Source organism: Limulus polyphemus, unplaced genomic scaffold (assembly GCF_000517525.1).
Source record: "Limulus polyphemus unplaced genomic scaffold, Limulus_polyphemus-2.1.2 Scaffold1970, whole genome shotgun sequence".
In the NCBI taxonomy this organism is placed as follows: domain Eukaryota; kingdom Metazoa; phylum Arthropoda; class Merostomata; order Xiphosura; family Limulidae; genus Limulus; species Limulus polyphemus.
In genome coordinates this window covers 185,090-209,505 of record NW_013667580.1, presented here as the reverse complement: position 1 = coordinate 209,505, position 24,416 = coordinate 185,090, and the positions used below count along the sequence as shown (strand labels likewise).

Here is a 24,416-nt window from a genome sequence, read left to right as displayed (position 1 = left end):
ACCATTAACGTTCCTATAACCCATCAAGTAGCTTCATAAATTATAAAAGTAGTTCTTTTTTGCAATTATATTTTCAGTTAATGGAGTTACTAAGTATGTTGACAAACTAAGGCAATGTGCATTTATTCAATGAAAAACTAATTAACATTTTGTATTTTCATAAACTGAATGTGTCCATGACACCAACCAATACAAATCAAAGATGGTCAAACATAATTATCAAATTCAAAGACATAAATTTTACAAGTCCAAAACGTCACTGACATGCTTATTAAACCTCAAGGATATATTTTTCATTACAGATAAACATGCAATGTTTAAAAAGAATCCTGGTCTAAAGTGTAATCTGTTTTTTTGTTGTTTTTTTTTTTAAGCGAATGAAACAAATTGACAGTCAAATTGGTTTGAAGACAGAAATCTGTGTATTTTTAATTTATTTGAAACAAATATTTAGCATTAGAAATCACACAGAAGTGGGTGCATTATGTTAATATAAAATAAAAGAGTAAAGAAAGTTGCACAGCTTTGACAAGGTGACAGCAGCTGCTACACAGAACCTCTTCAGAATATGCTTATGCTATTTTATCATCCATCCAATTTGTCCATGAGTACCCATGAAATAAGGGAAAAGACCGCGGGTCCTTGGGTTTGTTTCTTGGAGGAACGGCAGTAGCTTTGTACTCTGCAAGCCGCTGCAGTAGTCTCTTCATGACCTATGCACAGTTATACAAATATCAAATAAATAGAATCTTAATTTGGAGAAATGAACAAGACTGAACCTACATAAGAGTCCCCCCGATGGGACAGTGCTAAGGCTTCAGACTTACAACTCATAAATCAGGGGTTTGATTCCCCTCAATAGACACAGCAGATAGCCTGATGTGGCTTTGTTATAACAAAACACACACCTACATATGTTTGAAACATGTCAAAAATTTGTACTTTCTAAAACTCAACTTTTTTCACATTTCATGAAGACCTTACATGCCACCAACGATAAAATTCTGCTGATATACAAAGGTACTGAGTATAGGAACTTATTTTTTAAGGCAGTACTAGTACCAGGACTTATTTGAGCTGCTTTGTTATTTTCTATGTTTAAACATAGACTTTCAAAAACAGGTCTACTTCATCCAACTGAGTACCTCTAACTTTTTGTTTGATAATTTAACTTCTGTGTGCCACAGACTTCAAACAGTTACTTGATGTACTTAGAAAAATGTGCTTATATAGTTTACATAATATGCATTACGATTTTGATGAAAACAATCTTTATATGAGCCACGTCGGCAATCATCTACATGCATCTGTTGTACTACACCTGGCCATAAATTCAAAAATAATGTATTCAAGCCTTGATACCCTATCAAATAAACAATTAAAATGAGCAAGACTAATTAATTATCAATATTACAAACTTCTTGTGACTTAATGCAGTAGTATCTACAATCGGTCACATTTTTTGCTACTGACTAATAAATGCCAAGTAATCCAAATTAATGCAACACTTAAACTTAAAACGAGTAAAATTTTGTATACAATGAAGAATCCATTATCAGTAGTTCACTGTTAAATATATATATTTTCAATTAAAAATTTTGCTGAATAACTGATAATTATTACGGAAACGAAACAATAAGAGTAAGAATTAAAACTGTTGACATATACAAGTCTTAAATGAAATGCTAATAACATTTACTTGTGCCTCAGCACTTCACTGAGCATGCTCGAAACGATTACACGAATTTATAATACAAAATGGAAATTAAGAAATAATGAAATATTTTACATGCAAGTCAAAATTAAAGTAGTAAGTATGACAGCCTCAAGTGCAGTTGTAAAACTATACAAGGTTTTCATAACAAATGTCAACTTTCGTTTAAGCATGGAATATTTCTTGTCATCATTGCTTAGAATAAATAAAACACAAGCACTCATCAATAATGTTAAGTGCTCAAATGAGTGAACAAGTCTGACAACCGAAACTGTAATTTGACTAAGTTCAGTAAGGTATCATTCAATCACACCTCAACATCAAGATAAACTAAGCTGTCAGTTTCGAAACAAAAATAAAAAAAGGCTAAACGTTTATGATGTACAAATACAAAGATAAGAAAAAAAAAGAAAACAGATTTGATAAACAAATGCCATAAGGAAGAAAAAACAGCATGTGAAGACAAATGTATGGAAATAAAATGAAACTATTCCCAATTAGAAGATGAAAAAGAAAAGAAAGAAGAAATCAAAGTTGGGCAGAAGAGAAAGAAACAAATATAATTATCTAGTCAAGTGATTTTATTACTTGTTACACTAATATTCAAAACAGTTTTGTACGTTTCTTAAATTAATTATAACAAATCTGATACATTATGATTGTTGTAGATAAGGCATTCAAGATAAATTTGTTACTGTGTTGCTATGAAAGTAACATATTTGCTTATTCTTATATTCTCTAACTAAAGATCTCTATAAACAATAATTAAAGATAACAGCATACAAAAAATGTGTTTTCTTAAAATTCTGTGAGGACTGATGAATTTAGATATTAGAGTCGAACTAAAAAAGTGTAGAATTTAGATTAAACAAACCTTACATGTTTGTTTTAGAACAAAGCCACATTAGGCTATCTGCTTTTTGTTTCCTGCAGGGAAGTTAACCCTGGATTCTAGCATCATAAGTCTGTAAACTTACTGTTGTCCCACAGGAGGACAAAATCTTATTAGGGTAGATGTCAACTAAATTTAGCAGAGCTAATTGTATGAATGTGTACACACAATACACCAACAGTTTATTAAGCATACAGATTTCATGTTATCTTAAAGACCAACTTATCTAAGCCATATTTCTTGTTTTAATTTTGAGGTAAAAGTTCTTGAAATAATGTTTTCAAAAATATATACACCAATAATAATTACCTGTGGCTTCTGGTTTGCTAAATTGCGATATTCACAAGGATCTTCAGCAATGTTGAAGAGACAGGGTGCTTTATGTAATTGACAGTTTTGGGAAGCATTGGCTGGTTTTGGTCCACATATAACTTCTGCTGGACTGTGAAATTTGCTTTTACACATTTTTGATTTATCAAAAAGCACTTTCTCTTTCTTAAGTGTTTCTTTAAAGTAGCGTTTGGTCGAAATTAAAGAATGGGGTTCCCTTCCTGATGGGCCATACCATCCATCCCATTCATCTTGGGAATTTCCTGTACCATAAATAATCTTGTAATCTTCTACTCTCAGAGCACCAACATCAAACACAGGATCAATATTGTGAAGAATTTCTTTTCTTGGAGAAGGACTGTTGTTAGAGAGCACTTTCCACATGTTGTATCCATCAACAGGTCCGAGGTCTGCAGGATTACCACCTGTACATGAAAAAATTGGAGTAATAAAGCATAAAAAATCACAACCATTAAATTCATGGTTGTGATGATTAAATTACCTCTGAGCTGAGGTTTCCAAAGCACTTGTTCAATGGTGTAAGCCTGTTGTATAGTTAACAGATATAATTTTGATTTATCCAGGATATTGACAATAAATATTATTTCACACACCTCAAGACAACTCATTAAATTCCAAACAAATGTGTACTTGGGGAAGAATTTCACAGTAAGAGACTATCACCTGTGACAAATAAACAATTGTATCATGTTTTTGTACAGAATAGTAAACTCTAACACCTTTATTACAACAGAAAAGAACAATTATCCCAATTAAAATGGCCATGAATTGATTTATATGAAGGACTTAACTATTTAAAAATTCATAAGAAAAAAAAGATGACAACAAATAAAAAACATTATCTGTACTTCATGGGAGAATTTTTATAGAATGCAAGAGTTTTAAGAAAGTTTTTGTACCCTGATAGCACCATGAAGGTTTACCTCAGAAACTTAGCATAAAAATAATTTTACTATCATTTCATTTGTACGACACAAGGCTCATTATTTTATTTCTTACCTGCAGCATAATAAAGAGTTGGAAGCCAATCACAAATATGCATCATCTGGGTTGAAACTATTCCCTTCTTACGAAGAAGGGGACTCCAGATGAAAGCAGCACCCCTTATTCCTCCTTCCCATAATGTAAACTTTACACCTCGAAGTGGCCAATTTGAAGCAGCATTCTGATTAAAACCTGCAGCTGGTCCACCATTATCAGTGGTGAAGACAATAATGCTATTCTGCAGCATTCCTTGGTGCCTCAAGGAATCGATGACTCTGCCAACAGAATCATCTAGTGCTGACACCATTCCTACCAATAAAAAGAAAAAAGCCACTTTAAAATTATTTAGATATAAACCATACAACAGTTACATATGACTTCAGCCAATTTTTTTAGAACTAATGGGCTTCCTTGCTTTACAAATCTCAGAATTTTGCACAACAATAAAAATGAGTAAGAATTTATTTTTCAAAGTATATATCTGCATATCTTATTAAAATATAACTATAAATTCCACACCAATTAAAAATATACAAAATATAATATGCAGTCATAACAACTGGTTGGGAATCAACAGTGACCACATGAAAGCAGACAACAATAATTGAGTGTGTTTAGGGAACAAACACCCTTTTAGAGTACGTGTCTAGAATGTATTTTACTCAAAACATTACCTGCAAAAAGCATAAAAAAGTAATGCAAAGAAGGAGAAACACATACATGACATACAGAGTAAAAGCAGTTTCTTTAAAAGAAAATTCTGTGGTGAAGTAAATGCTTCTATCATGGTCTTGACCAGCAATATCAAAACATAAACTGGAATGGAATTTACCAGCTGGTACCGAAGGAAACATCTTGAAAGAAGTTAAATAAATGGTCTACACTGAAATTTTACCAACTATTAAAATGTCAGAGAATACCACCTAAAAAGATTAACAAACATTCAGCAGCTCAGAAATGATCCTATTCATAATTACATAATAAAAATTAGGAAATGAAGATTAATATGATGAGTTCAAAGTCGCTCAAGTTGCTATGAAAAACTTAAAGTTATTAAATGATTATTGAAGAAAAAATTAAATAAAAATAACATAGAAATACTATTATGTAATATCTTATGCCAGTAAAACTAACAAAAATCTTCAATAAAAGTTATTATTAATAACAAACAGCCTTAATTATAGGTGACAGGCAAACCACACACACACAAAAAAACATCTACGACCACTAAACTTTAGGTCATCAGTACAGTATCCCAGTGTTACTGGTGTTTTAGTAACTAATAAAAACCCATAAATAAAAAGTATACAAACAAATAATCTCTATAATATGTATACGTGCATTCATAAATAATGGGTCTACGTGACCTTTACAAGAACTCTGTAGATTCAAATACTAGGACTAGACCCTGACATGAGAAAAAACAAGCTCCTTTGTGTAAAAAGATGACCTTCCTATGTCTTTAACATTTAAATTACCTATTTTTTGTATACTGTTCACTATAGGTGGAGTCAAATATTGTTTAATATTGAGTAATTTTATGATTTTGCCTTTAACGATATTCTGATAAAAAAAAACTGACTCAAAAAAACTGGGTGAAGTCTCTCATTTTCTGTGTAAATACGCAGCTGACCCCAGGAGTAATTAGGTGAATAACTGCAATATTGATGGTATTTTCATACAAGTTTTTTGTGTAACTCATGTTGATAGGGATCCTATAACTAGTAGAGTCACAATTTAGGTGCATAAATAGCTTAGAAAAGTGTGCTTAAAAATCTGATATGGATCCATCAATAATTTTAAGGTTAATAGACACTAAGCTTAGTTTAAAATTTTAACATCTTTCAAAAACACAAAATATTTCTCTACAACTAAAACTAAGATATTGGTCCTTCTTTCTCATTTCACTAAATATTGCTTAGAGAAAATCCTAGAATGAGGGATGGGAGAGGGTCACAAGATTATTTTGTTGTGTGATTATAAATAGTAACCCTCTTTTTTGTGTCTCATTTCAACAGAAAAACAACAACAACAACATAGTAAAACCTCTTCACCAGGTACGATAGAAGCTATTACTTGCTTGTTTAGTTGGCTTATAAAAGTAGAGAATGATTAAAAGTACCAATACATCATAAGTCTGTAAAATTCTACTGAACTTGAATCACATGTTGTGTGTGGCCATCATAACATTTTTTTCTACAGGTGGATTACAGGTGTTCCAAACTAATTGCTCATTATTGACTAACAAAGAAATTACAGTTTTGTTTTCCTTTTTATTTGGATAGTTTTTAGCACAGTATCTGCATTTTGTTTCTAAATGGAAATTATTACAATTTCTTCTTTAATTTATCTTTAAAAGATATAATTTCATTATCAGTAAGGTTCCCATATTGAGTCATACTGAGTAATTCAATATTTCTTCCTATTATAACACTCACTGTAAAGAAATTAACAAAATATTTGGTGAAAGAATACATTTTTAGGACAAATACATAAGGGCCTTCAGGTAATTAGTGGGATTAATTGCAACTAAAATATTAATGCTATTTTTATTTAAACCTTTTTCCATAATTCTCAATTTTTATACTAGGGGCCCTGTAACCAACACAGTCACAAACCCACAAGCAACTTGGAACATAAATAGCTAAATAAATGTTAAAATGTTATTAACAATGCTGAAATACTCTTAATGAAAACAACTGAAACACCAATATATATACATTTCAATACTGTGAAGAAAGCTCCATATGAGCAACAACTCGGGATACTTGGAATTCTTTTAACAGCTCACCAAAAACCACGTTTGCACCAACAAGGCTCGGCTGCTTCCTTACTTGTACAACCATAAAATATAACAGTCAACTAGTTAGCATTAATTCTTAAAGTATTCTGTTGATTCCTCCAACATAAACTGTATATCATACTCCTGAAATGTAAAATATACTGCAAGTATTATTTTGATGATCACTGCTATACTATATATTAACTCTAAAACTACATAAAAAGCCACACACACATACATATATAAGCTTTATAGAAAGTGTTGAAATGTAAACAAAATATTTTTAATATTTTGTACCTGCAAATATTCTTCTGTTTTTATCCTCAATGTGTGGGAATCTTTTTATATATTTGCTAGGAGCTTCAAGAGGGTTATAAGGGTTAGCACTGTGGACTGCTAGATGAGCCAGATACAGGAACAAGGGCTAGAATTAACATATTTTTGATTATCTAGACATTATTAAACACTTCTATCAATCTTTTCTTCCTAAAAATCTATAAAGCTTTCCACTGGATAAAATCTCCAATCCTGACCAAGATGAGTAGATAAGAGTTAATATAAACATGAAACAGCAGATCTTAGATGATCACAGCATGAGATTCCTCCAATAATTACATGTATGGTTCATATTACAATCCTATAATAATTAGACTTTTATTTGATGTTAATAAAACAAGTTTAACAGGCATGAAGCAATAGACATGTCCAGCATTTTAATACATACCATATTGATATAATTGTTTAAAACATTATAGCATATGTTATTCAGAAGACTATCTATGGATTAGAATAACACTTCTATAGCAAGTATTATTATTCAAGTCACAAAATATTTGGAATATTTTAAAAGATCCAAAATGTTATCTTATTTCTACACCACAGTATTCACAAGTAATTAGTTATATGTATGGCAGTGAAACATCTCAAATGTAATTGTAATTCACAGCATATTAAATAATATGAAGTTAAATGAACAAGTTATATTTCTATTTCAATACTAATAATAATTTATGATTTAGTTAACAGTCATATAAACCCTTCAGTCTTTCAAAACAAATAAACCCATAGTTACAACATTCTTATAGATGAAATACTATTTCATAAAGTTAGGATACTGTAATTGTTAATGACTTGAGCTATTGTTCGTGTCTGCTATCTAGCTCTGATATATGATGTTTACTTTGTGCATTATAAAAAAACACTTCTCAAACATTTGGTTTTACTTCAAAATGGACAGTGCTTTAAAAGGCATTAAACCTAGAAAAACTGCAACAGTACAGAACTATTTTTTTATCATTAGCTTTTATAAGAAGAAGTGTTTAATACACTGGCATCAGTAATTTAACTGTAGAACAGTATACAAATTTGTGTCCATATATAAATAAGCAATAGAGTTAATGACAAATGTATTACCAACACCTTATTTGTATGGTTGATCTTCAATTAAGCCAAGCTGATAATTCCAAAACAAGCTTTTGTTATAACGGTGTCAATCAACATAATCTGTAGATATACAGTCTCTTAATAAACTGCTTAATAGATATGAGTATATTTTAAAATCATGTGTTAAAGCAAATGATCAAAAATGTGCAACTCTTCATTAATTTAAAGTAATTTGTAATATGATTATAGTTTTTTTATCACTAAAGATTGGACCAAATTTTAATTTTTAAAAATTGAATTGTTTTTAATGCTTATTTACTTGTTTTATGCAGGTAATACACACACACCTCTATATGCTTAAAATAAGTAACTTGTACATGGTATAATTTTTAGTGTTTTTTGTTTTGGGAATGTGTTATTGGCTCGATAGTGGTTTAGTTAGTTTTATTGGATTTGTTTTGCTCTATTTATAACTTTGAATTTTGATATGAGGGAAAATTTTAGTTTTTGTGTTTCATTCAATATTCTAGTTTTGCTTTAGATATATATATATATTTAAATATTTTGAAACTTTATTTGTAAATTAATGTTACAATTACACCTTATATATATATTTGTATGTGAGTGTGTATGTTCATGCATATTTACATATCTCAAAATTATATCTTCAAACTTTTCAAGTTTTCATATTACAAACAAATTAACTGAACAAGTTGTATCTAGTACTAATAACACTCTTAAAAATTTCACTTCTAAACCTGTTTCATTTTCATAATTGCTATGTTTACATGCTATTCTAAAACTACATAAAAAGCCAATGGAATTCAAGTTTATTAAAATTGTTGTAATTACCATCAACCCATCATGAAAAACAAAATTTATTTATTAATTAGTAAAGTTAGAAAAGTCTATTTTACCATTTATAACTTGAATGCTGGATATTAAACAATAAGGAAATAGTTTTACATCATTCAGAAACCTTAAATGAAGCCAATGTTGCTGTAATACACACTTGTGATTGTTTTAAGCTATACATTTGCAAGTTTCTTTCAGTTCTACCACGTTATACAGATAAAAACTGACACACTAGAATGTTGTTAATTGTGAACTTCACATGCAACTATAAGTTAAACTACATTTCAATCACTTCTCATACACAGATAACTTACCCGTGACTTGTTATGCTTTTGTATAATTTCTACAGCATGATCAGTAAAAAGCTCTGTAGCATACTTGCCCAATGCATCAGTTACTAAACTCAAATTGTGTCTTAAGTCCAGCCCCCAGTCATTCCCCTATTCAAAAGAAACAAGAATTTGGCTCTTTCTTTTTGAGTTGATAATACTTATTCCAGTGACTTTACCTAACACATGCTCATATAGTGCTTCTGTACACTACTTGAATTTTAAGGTTTATATTCATACAGCTGTTGATGATTTTCAAAGTAGACTGCTTTAAAGCAGAAACTATCTGTTACTGGAAAACATCAAACATAAGTTCATTTTGTTTGTTATGTGAGTGACACTACATCAGTTTCATCACTAGGTGGTTGAAGATTTTAGTTAGAAAATATGATAATCTTGCAGTTGGCATCTATTGCAATTCAAGAGTTCTATTACATGTTTTGAAGAAGTGTGATTCTAAAGATCGAGGCAATTTATCAAAGATCTCAAAAAAAGGTCAAGAAGAGTATAGCCTTTATGTAAAAGAAAAAAAACTTCAGTAAAAACACACATTTTGATCAAACCAGTTTAACAAGATATCTGTTTATCAAATTAAAGAATCATCAATGAAGTGCATTTGTTCACACTTTTTTTTAGCAAAATATCAAAATACTTTAAACTTATTCCTACCTCCACTGCAGTGTGATCATAGTAATCTTCATGACCTGACCAATAGCCAAAATGAGAATCAAATCCCCGATATGTTGGAGTATACTCTTTTTTGAAGAATCCAAGATGCCACTAAGTATATAAAAATATTTCCATAACTTTATTTACATGTAAAATAATCTAAGTGCTAAATAAACATCCTTGCTGTCAGTAAAAACATTAGCAAATTAGCAGAAACAAACACTTAGCTAAACTACTACAAAAACTTAAACGTTATCTATCTTATGATATGTATAAGCATCCCTCCTAAAATATATATAAATTCAAAAAATTATTCTCAGATAAATAATTTAATTGGTTTGTTTGGTAACCCTAAAACACATACATGAAATACGTTTTTGATCTTATCTTTTTATAAATATATAGAAGTATGAAAATTAAATAAAACTAACTATGTAGCACACATATTAGAATTAATAGTCAAATGCTAAAATTGTATTTAGACAATTTACCATAATCACTGATGTTATCACCCAATCAAACCATCCCAAGAGTTAATTTTCCCAGTGTTATATGTTCCCACCTGTCATTAAATAACAGTTTTGCAAAACTGTTTTAAATTTGACTAACATTTAATGCATAACACAAATGAACAATTTAATATAAAAAGACAAAAAAACAAAACAATAATTAATTGAAGTTACCCATGCCATCTTAAACAAGCTCAGTCTAAATATCTGCTCTGGTTGAGCAAGAAAACTGAAGCAAAAGGCTAAACGATTTTGTAAGTTGACCAAGTTGAAATGACTTAGACCATCAATAACAAAACACTGAATGAGGCAAAAGTTTACAATTGATTCTGCAAGTCACAGAAATATGGCTGTGAATTTCATCTGCAAAGTGCATACATGTATTTCGGAATTTCATTAGAGGAAAAAGTGACTCTTATAATATTTTTTTATTTTCATAGATTGTCTGATACAACTGAAATGGCAATTTTATCTGTAAATTTTATATTATCAGGAATGTTTATCCATCTGTAAACAACATGCAATGTCAGCTAACAAGCTGTAATACACAAGTTTTCAAATGAAGTAAGAAACTCTTTTGCCTAAAATTACAGTCTTGTCTGGAGGTAGTAAGAAGGTACACCAATGTAGTGTGTATGGTGTGATGACTCTCTTGTGAATGCAACACTAGAACACCAACATTATCCTGGACTAGTTCAACATAATAAAAATATTTTGAGAATTCCCGAGCACTGTTTATTTAAGCATTATGCATAATATAACACAAAACAGTGTTTCATAACACTACATTATATATTAATACAGACAACTTATTAATACTAGTACTACTAATAAAACTAACAGGCACCTGTAGAGTATATGGTTTTGCCTGTAAAGTGGACAGCTGCCCTACTCTTGTTATTCCTTTTATATGCGATATGCTGCAGCTCAGCATACATGAATTTCACATGTTTACAATACTTTACGTGTCTCTCTTAAAATTAACAGGTCAACTTTAAACACATTGTACTTGCATAGAATTAAGCTCAATCTCAGACATCATTCCATGACTACTAGTTTATGCCTTTGAAGAGAAATTTTTCGTAAGGTAAGTAGTAAGGGCTATGTGATTAATGTATGATAGTGAGTAAAATGTGTGGATAATTATTTGCCAACAGATATCTACATCTGAAATAACAAACAGTACTAAATTGGTTTGTCACAATAAACAAATTCAAACAAATACTATTGTGGCACAACAATTCTAAAACTAAATACTACCTTAATATAATTTTACTGTAACTTTGCAATTAATTTTCAATTGGTACTTTTTAATTATTTCAATTCATAACAGTACTATACAATATTAATAACATAAAGATAAAAAATATGTGACTACAAGGCTAATCATAAAGTTATACCTTCCTTAAAGTTCCACACATGCAGGAATTACACTCATGAGTTGAGAAATGTTCTGGTAACTGTAACCTACTAAAATATGCAACACTATAACTGGTGAAACTTACCCTATCAGAAACAGTGTAGATCATACCAAAAATTTAACATATATAGTAATTAGCAAAGTGTTCTGTTTATGCTATTATTTTGCAGGAAATACTTCTGTAAGGATTATAATTAAACTTTATGCTATTATTTTGCAGGAAATACTTCTGTAAGGATTATAGTTAAACTTTATGCTATTATTTTGCAGGAAATACTTCTGTAAGGATTATAGTTAAACTTTATGCTATTATTTTGCAGGAAATACTTCTGTAAGGATTATAATTAAACTTTATGCTATTATTCCTTACATGGGCATTCCATCTCTTTTATTTCACAATGTTTGTTTAAAATAAAACCTTTTAGATTTGAATTTTTTATACATTTTAAGAACATGAATTAAATGTTTTTACATTAATTTTGTGCATTAAATTTAACCCTTTTTAGGGTTCAACTCTTGTATTTCCTCTGATGGATGTCAAAAATATATATTTACATTCAAAACAAAAACTACAATAAACCATGGTCTTTGTTTGATAGCTGGTTGACTCATTGATGCAAAAATGAAAAATCAATATTGAAATTTAAATTGCTGCTGAAGGTCGAAGTAAAAACATATATTATTACTGACACCACTGGACTTGTAAAGAATATTTCAAGTAAAATTATTGGTATAAATAAATGTCCTCAGCATCATGAGTGTCATGTAGTTTGAAATATTACTCTTTGTTGAATTTTGCACAAAGCTACTCAAGGGTTATCTGCACTAGCAGGCCTCAATTTTGAAATAATAGACTAAAGGGAAGTCAACAACTGGTGGGCTAAACTAATCAAATAGTTAGAGTTGATCATCACTCCTATAATAATGCACCAATAGCCCCAAAGTGTTGAGCATGTTTTTTTCAATAAGTGGATCTAGAGTTCAGCACACTGATTTCTAGACTGCACTTGCTCCTTCTCAAATGAACAAGTTTAATGTTGAGATGTAGAGTTACCTCAATGACCATTTCATTGCATCTTATCTTCATAGTCAATCAGTCTAAATATTAGGTTACATCAGACCTAATGATGTAATTTATCCTTACTAATACTGTGCTATTTAACCCAAGAATTACCAGTAATCTGTATCAGATTTTTAAGGCAACAGGATGAGGGCCATATGCAAGTAAAGACTACTAGCACTTTTTGTTTCTGTATCCTATCTCAAAAACTGTATCTAGTGCATTATGCAAGTACAGTAGCAAGGTATAACTAGTTGCAAGCTACAGGTATCTGTGCTACAAGAAATTTGAAAATACTTATAAGTCTAAATAGTCAACCTGAATGCCTAACTACAATAAAAACTACCTTCTTTGAATCATTTGTACTGTTAAAGTGTAATCTACTTATGCTTTAGTGACTAATGCTTGGCTTTCACAATTCTCCAAAAAAAAAAGCATAATTCAGTACTGTTACTGACATCACTTAGTTTTCTTTACTGCAGTCATTACCATATTATATAATAAACATTATAATTAAAATTCAGATTTAATATCAATGTCAGAAACAACAACAAAAAAGGATTATAACTGATAATATTAATTTAAAATAAAAGGAACAAAACAAACACTTTCTGTTATTATTTTACAGCTTTTATTAGATAATATATATATTTTGTGTAGAAGCATATCTCATTATATAAAGATGCCAAATGTAAACTTCAATACATAACACTGTCATGTGCAATTAACTGCAAAATGTACATTACACTTTCTATTCTGTATATTAGTGCTTTACACATATGTGTATTCTTTGATTTGTATGGAATTTAAATATTTGAGTATCAATGATTATTCTAATCAAACATTTAATTCATAAGTGTGAAACATATTCATGTATACTCTCTATAAAAGTAAACTACATAACCAGTCAGAAATAAAACAGTACAGATATCAGAGAACATGATGTTAAACTTAAAACTTTCAACTGAAACTAGTTATGTCAAATTAGCTTATTTGCAAAATGTACATAATATTTATTAGTCTTTATGTGTACTTAAAGAAACATTTAACCAAATAGTAGAACTGTTCACACAAATACTCTCATTACTTTTAATCATTAAATTGTGGTTTTACTAAAATATGAAAAATAAAGTGAAAATATTTTAAAGTCAATTTAGGTAAATCAAAAACAGTTATCACTGTATATATACACAAAACAATAATATATACTTTTTAACAAGCAAATATGGCACTTAATGCAACTGTAAACTAGCTTCATTTCAGTAAGTTGAATATTGACAAAAAAAGAGTGTTCCATATCAAAATTTCCTATCCGGATGACATACAATATGAAATGACAGGGGCAAGTGTTATTGGACTATATAATTGAAATGTCTGATAAGAATAATCACAGTTTCTGTATAATGCAGAATCTAGCCCTCTTTCTCTATGTATAATTAACTATGCAAAAAAACAACAACAAACTTTTAAAAATTTTTACTTTTGTTTCTAATTTTCTCCACCTTGTTTCTGAAGGACCATTTCTCAAAGCATTTGATTATTGAACAATTCTATTTAAAACATATTCTACTGTTAGATCATTGGTGCACATTGAAAACAATGAACATGTGTAAATAAATGGTTTATATACCTTTCCAACAGTCTGGGTTGAATAACCTAGTTTTTTTAGATGAGTGGGTAAGATTGGAAGTTCTAGAGGCAAACCCCAGGGTTCACCAGCATAGATAACATCATGTTGCAATCCTAGAGTAAATTTGTATAAACATAGAATAAAATATAAGTTTCATAGAAATACTGGTGCATGTTAAAATACTTTTCCAACACAGGATACATCAAATCTAGTTTCATTTCACTGAATTGATTATAGGCATTAATCAAATTCTCATATAAAAATAAAGTTAAAAATTTTATTACACACCCTATGAATTTCAAAAAATCTGCTTCAAAAAAATAACATGGGGTTTGAAGAATAAAAACAAACTCAACAAACTGAAATGAAACTAGCATCAACTGACAAAACTACATTCATGAACAAAATGTTACTGATAAAAGCTGAAGATTTGTAAAAATGTAAAAATGGTTAAAACGTGTGCATGAAATTTTATCAGTGTATGCATATACTTAAATCTCAATGTACATTCATGCAGTGTAAAATACAAACAGCAGAGATACATCTAAGTTATCATTTTACACATTGAACAGGCTTGTTCACATGCTTTATTCATATATTTTGCCAATGCTACTCAGCATCATAATTAATTGCATACTTGATTATCAGCACTGCAAGCTTCACCTAACATGCACCTTATTCCATGCAACATAATCGTTTTGGTATCAATAATCAATTATAATCGAGTTTTATTATAATGTTATTATAAAACATAGACTATCAGCAAAAAAAGAGATTGACTTTAGAAAATAAATCAAAATTTTTCCATCTCTAAATATAATTTTTTTGGGGTACAAAATACTGATCTAAGCCTAATTTTTTATTTAAAAGCATTATGATTTTGCATGTACTTTCTAAGCAAAAAGCTCTTCATACTTTTCCAACACAGGTTAACAAAATGATCTTAAGTACATGTTTAGCTCAATGAAACATTTAATATGAAGATTTTTAAAACTCTGTGTAAATATATAACTTGGAGGAAAAAAATATATACAAGCATTGCAAACCAAAGAATAAAATAAACATACTTATGAGCCTTATATAGACACATTACTGAAATAAAATAAATGTATAAAATAAAGGGATTTCAAATGAAAATATTAAAAAAGTGCATGAAGAAAAAACATACTCTGTTGAACAATGATAGTCCATAACTGATTCATCTGTTGCTCATCCACAACATATAAACTGATGAAAATGAAATAAAAGTAATGATTGATGATAATCTACTTAAGTACATCACATCACATAATGTGTCTGGAGCACTTTTACTTCTCTTTTGAATTGAGTAACTGAAATGCTCCTTGCCCAAACTTAGATATCTTAATGGAGTGTTGTTTCACAGAAATATGGCAAGTTTTACAGCAAGTGTTTTGCTTTAAGTGTAAAGCAAATAATAATGTATATACGTTATCACATCTTAAGTGACTATTTACACGTACAAGGGGTAATAGATTTATTCTAAAATGAGTTATCCAGCACTTTTTCACTAAAGATTTCAATACTATTTTTTTCACATGTATTAATGGGACAACCATGTATTTTGGTTGATGCTGTTTAATGGATGTTGATGCCCAATTTAAATCTCTAGTACTCATAACAAGTGAAAATATGTCAGGGCAGGCATATGTTTATCTTACCTGCCCTAGTCCTGCTGAAAGCTTAGCAAGTTCCACACACCCCCAGTTCTACTTTTTTTGTGGGGGGGGGGGGCATGAAAATATATATATATTATTTTCAAGTGTGATACATATAATAATTTCCTAATCTTTCTATCATCAAGATATCATGTGTGCATGTGTGAAATGAAGTAAAAGTATTTTTTTTATTCATGTTTCCACTACAAAATGAACTGCTTATGACTCATGTAGTAATTTTATATCTGTATTCTTCCAATATTTCTTTATTTTTCCAAATTACTGTCTGTTTTTATTATACGTGTTTTTTTTAACTTTAGATACTTGAACATATCTGTCCACTTTATGGAAAATACTAATGTACACAGATAAACTGTTATATGAAAAAAAGTCTCTAAAAGTTTGAAAAAATTAATGTATTTGAATACAATTTGAACAGTAAAAACTAAAAAAAGATCTACTTGACATCATTTACAGGAATCTTAACAAACTTCATTATGATTCTAAACTGAATACTGTGGAAGTCAGAAAAATTACAAACTTACAGTTTATTATATACACAATTATAAATCTAAAACAAGATATGACTAAATATGATTATGGTAAGTGATTACAAAATGAAAAAGTAATAAGTATATCATATGTAATTATCAATCAAACAATACCCTTTACTGAATTTTACAGTACCATAATCCTTAAGTACAAAATCAAAAACTTATATATATGTATTATATCTAAATATACAGTTAAAATGCTAACATTTATAAAAATAACTACATTTATGAACTACAACATTGAAAGAGTTTCATGTGATGTAATTTGAAAAAAAAACAGAAACATTAAAGTTTCATACACAGTATTAATGGACAATCTGAGTTTTATAAATTTTATATAAACATATTCTTTGACAATTTTGTAATTTCAATTAAAACTACAAAGTTAAAAATGACAAATGATAGATTTTCCATCAAGTTAGCTGTTAGCTTAAACTAATAACAGTACACAGATGTACACTATCTTTGTTTCAGCTGGAGAAATGTAATGTAATTATCTTAATCTATATATAATAGTATGTTAATAGTGGAAAATTAATTATTATATTACAACAGATGGTAACAGTAATCCTGAAACATGTAAGTTATTGAATAACATAATTTAATATCAAAGGGGTAATGCAGTATTTTTCAAACAATTCTGGCTAAAAATTCCCATATGATGTAAAAATATGGGAACTTTGCTCTTCCTAAGTACAAAATTAAAAATAACAATTAAAGGCCAAACTACATATGTCATGCCATACTGGAAGCATGGAAAAATAAGACTTATCATTTAATAAATTTCATCTGAAGCTTTTGATTCTATATGATCTACAGAGCCTTTCTTTTGGCACTTTAGCATCATAGTATTATGTGGCTGTTCTACCGCAGATTGTAATATCTTAAAGCAGAATAAAAAATTAAATATTATAATAAGCAAACAGAAAAGCAAGGTAAGCTTTCTGAGAATTAATCTCTTCTTCACAATACCTTTCCAACAGCATGTGTGGCATAACCAAAGGTTTTCAAGTGCTCAGGTAGAAGAACCAGGTTTAAGGGCAACCCAAAAGGATGTGATGCAGCAATGTTGCGATGCTGAAGACCTGGGGTATAGTTATATTTGTTCAGAATTCAACAGTTTCTTTCAGTTTAAAGGATAATATACAACCAATTTATTTGATGTGAGCTCTGACATCCATTTCACAGGTTCATTATATTTATGTAATTAAAATTACTTACAAAAAATAATACATTCTTCGATCATCTGTCTTTTTTTTCTTCCCTTTTTATATTTTATATTTTTTGTTTTTATCATCATGTACTTCTCTCATTGTTGTCATTGGAAGTTCATCCTCTGGTGATGTAACTGTCATATAATGCAAGGAAATTTCTGGGTCATGAATGTAAAAACATTTGGAACAATTCTAATCTCATATCTTTGTTTGCACATGACATCTTTTACCAATATGCATTCTTCCTAAATGACATTTACTCATACATCATGTTGTGCTGTGAAGTTTCCACCATAAGGGTGACTTTTAATTTTCCTTTTCTTGAAACTACTTTAGACCAATTGCTCTTCCAATCAATCCAATTTTTGCTTCACCTATGTAGAAATTTCCTACCTTTTTTTTACTACATCAGGTCAAACAATAATACTTGTTGAACCAGTGTTAATCAACATGTTGTAAGGCTTCCCATCATTGTATCCACTGACTTTTGGACTTGTCTATTTAAATAATACACTCCTTATTTCAACTTGGATAGATAAAGTACTTTAATCCTCAGGATTTTGCATCCTTGGTTGATTCATTAGTCTTGGATATCCATATTTCCACACTGATAGCACTGTAGTTTTCCTGTCATATTTTGGAAACAGTTTCTATTTTCTAGTACTTTGTTTGCAGTTCCTGGTAATATATCCTTTTAAGTCACAATTGAAACCTCTTCTGTACCATGGTTTACTCCTCCCATTCTGAAGTAACAGTTGTCTTATTAACTGCTTGAGCTATTTGAGTTCTGCATCAGAATTAGTTGGAGCTTCTACATTGTTTGATTTGATAATCTCTTAAGTTCTTAATGGCACATTTGGTTGTTTACATATATCTGTATTTTTGATTGATTCAACTTTCCTTAAAGTTATGTATCTATTTTACTTTATCCTAAGTTACATATCTTCATCCACTATGGTATCTATTAAATGGTCATGTGTCAATGAATCCATCACTTGATGTGAAAATTCTGGGTAATAAGATAATCTGACAAGTCCTTCTAAATCTTCAACAAAGATCTCATCCTTCTTCCTTACTATGCTCCTAAACTTCCTATTGACATAACACTCTAAATCCATTTGGTAAGGTGACCAATAATGCCTTGTATTTATTACAGTTCCCTGCTAAAAGGTTGTTTAATACTGTTAAAGCTAGTCCTTTTGAATTTGCACAAGTTATTCATTATTCTATCTATACCATTTGCTTTGGAAATTATTTCAAAATGTGCCTGATATGCCTCTTAAGATAACTTTCTATCACAATCTTTGGTTTCTCAAGTAGACAATCTTGTTGAGCTGGCCTGTTAAATTCCATAACCATAATGTAGCTGTAGTAGTTTAGGAAGGTTCTATTGTCATAAGTGGGAACAACAGTAGTGATAACAGATGGACATCACATGAGTTCTCTTAACTGGTATTACATAACCAATGACTGCAGAGTTTGGATTTCTTTAGCAGATGCACAGAAAAATATGGCTGGTTTGATCATTTTATTTGGCAATTCAATTTTTTGATGTTTTATTCTAGTGTTGACATTCTTTTGTACTTTGTTTATCTTGTTGTTATAATTCTTCTGTACCCTTCCAATGGTTTTTCAATTTCAATTTATATGGCTTTTTTGATCAAATTGATTTTGAAATTCTTCTGTTACATTTTTATTTCTTCCTTCTTGATCTAATTTTAAGTTTCTGTCTCTTTCTATTTCTTCTTCTCAGTCTTCTTTCCATTGTTTCATCATTTCCAGCAAATTTTTGATTTCATTTAAAGCTCATGACACTACTTTTGTAATGTTTTCCACTGTTGTACAGTTTCTTTCAAATTAGTAGGTAAAACTAAGTTGCAATGGTCAGTCTATTTAATGATAATAAAAGCATTTTCTTTCTTAGTAGCAACTAACAATATAATTAATATCACAAATAAATAATGTCTCAAAAGAAATCCAACATTTTGCTAATTTTCTTATATTTGTATATATTTAAATAAAAACATAAACTCCAAATTTATAGTGCTAAGCAAATTAGCTGACTCAATAAACAATAAACCATCTTATTTAGTCTTCCTTAACATGCATTTTACATAGAATTCAAATTTTTTCTTAAATTTCAAGAAAATTATAGCCATTAAGCCAAATACTCAACAGTTGACATGAACACTCTCTGGTGAAACAACAATACAAATGTATAAATTAAAAAACACATATCCTACAACAATAAATAAATATACAACATGTCATATTAGCACTCACTGTCCATGACTGTTTGTAGACACTGCAGTAAACCACCTGTAAAGTAACAGTGCTATAACTGTTAACCCTAATGCGGGTTTAAGCTCTTAGATCTAACTTTTTGACTTTGCTAACTTGTTTTTTACCTGCTCTTGATCAATATTGTTGAGATAAAGTTTCTCCAGTGTTTTTGAGTTCTACTACCACAGCTATCTACCTATAGGGCTTTACTTTTATAGCTTATCCTGCAGTTGGTTTAATTATTACTTTTTGTTATCATATGTATTTTTTGTGCAATGATTGATGATGTTTATATTTTCATCACTGTTTCATAGTACTTATATGATCACCTAAATATGTTACTTTATGTTATGTTTCTCTGTTTGTTACATATTTAGGCTTATTAAATTATTGAATGAAGTGTACAAGAACAATTATCACAAGCCTTCAATTTTCCACTTACCTGTATGAATAGGATATAGCCCAGACATAAGTGCACCTCTAGAAGGAGTACATATTGGGGACACATAATAGTTGTTTAATATGATTCCATTAGTTGCAAGCGCATCTATGTTGGGAGTTGGAATTTGTAACGAGCCGTGAAAACTGATATCATTCCATCCCTACATAAATAAAAGTATTAAACATGTTTTAGGAACAATAGCTTCACCAAAATTCTGATTAACTTTATTTTTAAATCAAACCTGGTTCTTGCTCAAACCATTACAAGTTTTAAGTTGTGACATACATACCATTACATATAGATATTCCATATTGTAAAGGCCCAGTTATTTTTAGACATTTTGTCACTAAAACTTAATCTATAAGCCATTCAAAAAAAAAGTACTATGATCAACATTTGTGTAATACATTTCTATTGTATGAACAATTATTGTATTGTTATGCACTAATGATTAAATCAAGCCCCCACCCCAACAAGGACAACTCCTAAGCAGGTGTTAAGCATTGTCCAAGATGTGACTAATTTTGACCATTACCTTTATGGCCACAAGTTTATCAAATCAACCGATCAAGCATCTGGGAAAACTGACATTACAATTATGCAAATTCTTAGACAAAAGAGTGAAAATGTTGTGCATTGTTAAGAAAGCCTGTAGAGGACATGGGTTAGTTTGTTTGTTTTTGAATTTCGAACATGTTACTCAAGGGATATCTAGCCGCCCACAATTTAGCAGTGATAAACTAGAGGGAAGGCAGCAAGTCAACTCAACACCACCCACTGCCAACTCTTGGGCTACTCTTTTACCAAGGAATAATGGGATTGACCATCACATAATAATGCCCCCACAGCTGAAAGGGTAAGAATATTTAGTGACAGGGATTCGAACACACAACCCTCAGATTGCGAGTCGAGTACCCCTAACCACCAAGGCCATACCAGGCCAGAGAACATAGGTGTGGGTACAGTGCACTGCCTATGTTAAAAATGCCATAAAAACAAAAAGGATTTGCTTGGAAAATAAGAAGTTAAGTTCCAAAAGCATTTTTACAGACTAAATGATGCCTTTCAGTGATGTGATTATATAATATGTGATATAAGATGTGATTATATATTATATGTTTGTTCAGTTAAAAAAGTAATAAATTAAATAAAAATACTTCTAAGTTGTTTTGAACCTACTCAAAATAAAAATTTTGCTTCTTTGTTTCTTTTTTTGCAGCTGAACAGGTCTTCAAAACCTAGTTCCTTTGATTGTTCAATGTCAAGTTAGGTAAAGAAAATGTAGCAGAGAGGAAGAAAACACTATATATGACTTGTACTTGTCAGGTGGTTATCCAAGTAAAATTGAAAAGAGTTGCGTATAATACAAACTGTACATATCAAACTCACACTACAAAAATTTAATATTTTTACTGTTTCTGATTAGTACAAAAAAATGGCTAAAACCTGGGATGATCCCAGTTATATTGGGACATTGGGTAAGCTTACTTAAGCTCCATTTAAAAGTTTTATTTTTCTAACAGACTGATGAACTTGTGGAATGAGTTGCCATCAGTAATAGTGGAGGTCAACATTTTACAACAGGAGTTTAGTAGGAGAATCAATGATTTCCTGAAAAGTAAAGGATGGGTTTAAATTTTCATTTTTCTGAAGGATAACTGGAAAAGGATAGTTTTAAAGGGCCTAATTAATTTATGTTAATCTCTTCTACAAAATAGGGAAAATGTCCCTTTGTCACCTAGTGCTACATTCTTTACTTTGTATTACTGAGTCAATTTTCTGTCCACTTTCTTAATTTTGTAACCAGTTCAGTACAAGTCTAACGTTCTAATTAAACTCAAGTTTGGCATTTTATCAACAATTTTCTGAAATCAAAATACATAACAAAATAAAGTGGGATGCCTTCATCCAAAGAAGGAAGTCTAACAAAACAAAATTGTAATTTAGTGAAATTCTATCCACTGAAATTCAAATTATTTACAAATTGTAATTTTTTGTTTAAAAGTAGTTCTAATATAAACAAATAAACAGAAGATGAAAACTTACCAAATCATCTGCTACAATGATTATTATATTTGGAAGCTTTTTTGAGGTCCTTGTGGAAAAGGCAACATGTACATGGATAAAAATGGATATAATGAAACCAACACAAATTGTCACTTTGAGATTGAAGTACATTTTCTGAAAAATGAAATTATATCAAAATGTACTATATATTAGTATCAAAAGTTCAAAATTTTAGTTTCTTGTGAAATATTGTTGTTTATGAACAACTTTGAAAAATAAATACAAGTTGCACAAAACAGGATATCGCTGTTAAAAAAAAATTAAAGGGTGAAAACATGAACAAATCCATACTTTATTTTCATAAATAATATTCCAGTGCATAGCTAATTCTATGCAAGAACATAAGAAACAAGATATAGTCAGCCTTTGATAATTTGTAATATTATACATATCCTTATACAATTTAATAGCTGATTTATCAAAATCAACTTAAGCTATCTTATAGAAGTCTATTACCAACAGAAACAGTTCAAAACTGGCAGTACCTAGGAAAACACAATGTTCCTAAAGTAATGGTTTAAAGCTGACAACAGTTGACTTTACAAGACAACCACAGTTGGGAAATATACATTTACTTGAAACTTTAGAAATAAAGTTACAGAAAAGTAGGTACGAAAATTATGAGCCCAATGAAATCACTCAAACATTCAAAAGTGTAAAGAAAACTGGATAGACACTGTTTTTCTTTAGTTGTATCACCATATGGTCCTTTTTATGTGTTATAATATTATTTTACACATTTAAAGAGAATTCGAGATTTTTTTATCATTTACCTAATCACATCCCTAACTTATGTTATCGTAGATGCCTACTGTATTAGTTGTTGTTCTTCATACTAAGAACAACCACATATTTTGAAGGGTTATTAGAAAGACTTTGTTGGTGTAGATTTAAACTTTACATGATTTTCCTCCAAGTAAACAGAATGATTATGTCTCCTATTGGAATGGTGAAGACTTACAGAGGGAATGTACAGCATCAAAACAACGTACACATATTCATATATTACTTGTAATAACAAAAAAGACAAAAGCTGACTGCTTGAAAATGAAAATCAAGAATCACTGTATGGGCACATAACTAGCAATAAAAAAATATTTATTATTTACAAGAAAATTGCCTCATTTCTCTGTAGCTTTCGCTCTTTAGCTCATTCAGTAAGTGTGAAAAAAGGAGCACCTTTCAAGTGCTTATTCCGATCAATTAGAACTTCTCTTTCTACAATTTTAAAAACATTACTATTCAAATGGATATTCTAATGAACTATAACCTAAGGATTTATTTTAAAAGGATTTTGAATGAAACTACACAGTAACAGCTGTTACATTAATTTACGGTTTTTCTAGAAAAGTCAACCCACTGAGAATACCTCATGCTTAAAGATAAATATAACTACTTCACTGGTCACATAATTCGTAACAAATGTCTCAATATTTGTATAATGTGTGTATATTTTATAATACATAACAAGTACAATTCTCTGTTTATCATTCCATTTATCAAGGAAAGAATGTGTGCTGAGATACACATAATCTATATATATATATATATATATAAGAGGTAAGTTTGTTTATTTTGTTCGCTATAGGAAACCAAACGGTT

The 24,416-nt window shown here is 29.8% G+C and overlaps 1 protein-coding gene across 2 annotated transcripts in view; it reads right to left on the bottom strand.

Moving 5' to 3' along the window:
* Positions 1 to 368: 368 nt before the first annotated feature.
* LOC106465524 (arylsulfatase B-like) overlaps positions 369 to 24,416 on the bottom strand; it is a 25,985-nt gene continuing 1,937 nt past the window's right edge. The window contains exons 2-10 of one of the 2 annotated variants that reach the window (XM_022393434.1): positions 22,794 to 22,928; positions 20,748 to 20,907; positions 17,781 to 17,893; positions 9,960 to 10,070; positions 9,276 to 9,401; positions 7,021 to 7,147; positions 3,957 to 4,250; positions 2,916 to 3,361; positions 369 to 713 (exon numbers count right to left, since the gene is read on the bottom strand). In XM_022393434.1, coding sequence (XP_022249142.1) covers positions 573 to 713; positions 2,916 to 3,361; positions 3,957 to 4,250; positions 7,021 to 7,147; positions 9,276 to 9,401; positions 9,960 to 10,070; positions 17,781 to 17,893; positions 20,748 to 20,907; positions 22,794 to 22,925 — 1,650 coding nt within the window. In that variant the 5' untranslated portion in view covers positions 22,926 to 22,928 and the 3' untranslated portion in view covers positions 369 to 572. Of the gene's footprint in view, positions 714 to 2,915; positions 3,362 to 3,956; positions 4,251 to 7,020; positions 7,148 to 9,275; positions 9,402 to 9,959; positions 10,071 to 14,578; positions 14,692 to 17,780; positions 17,894 to 20,747; positions 20,908 to 22,793; positions 22,929 to 24,416 lie in introns of both variants that reach the window. The other variant, XM_013925748.2, reaches the window with a different exon arrangement.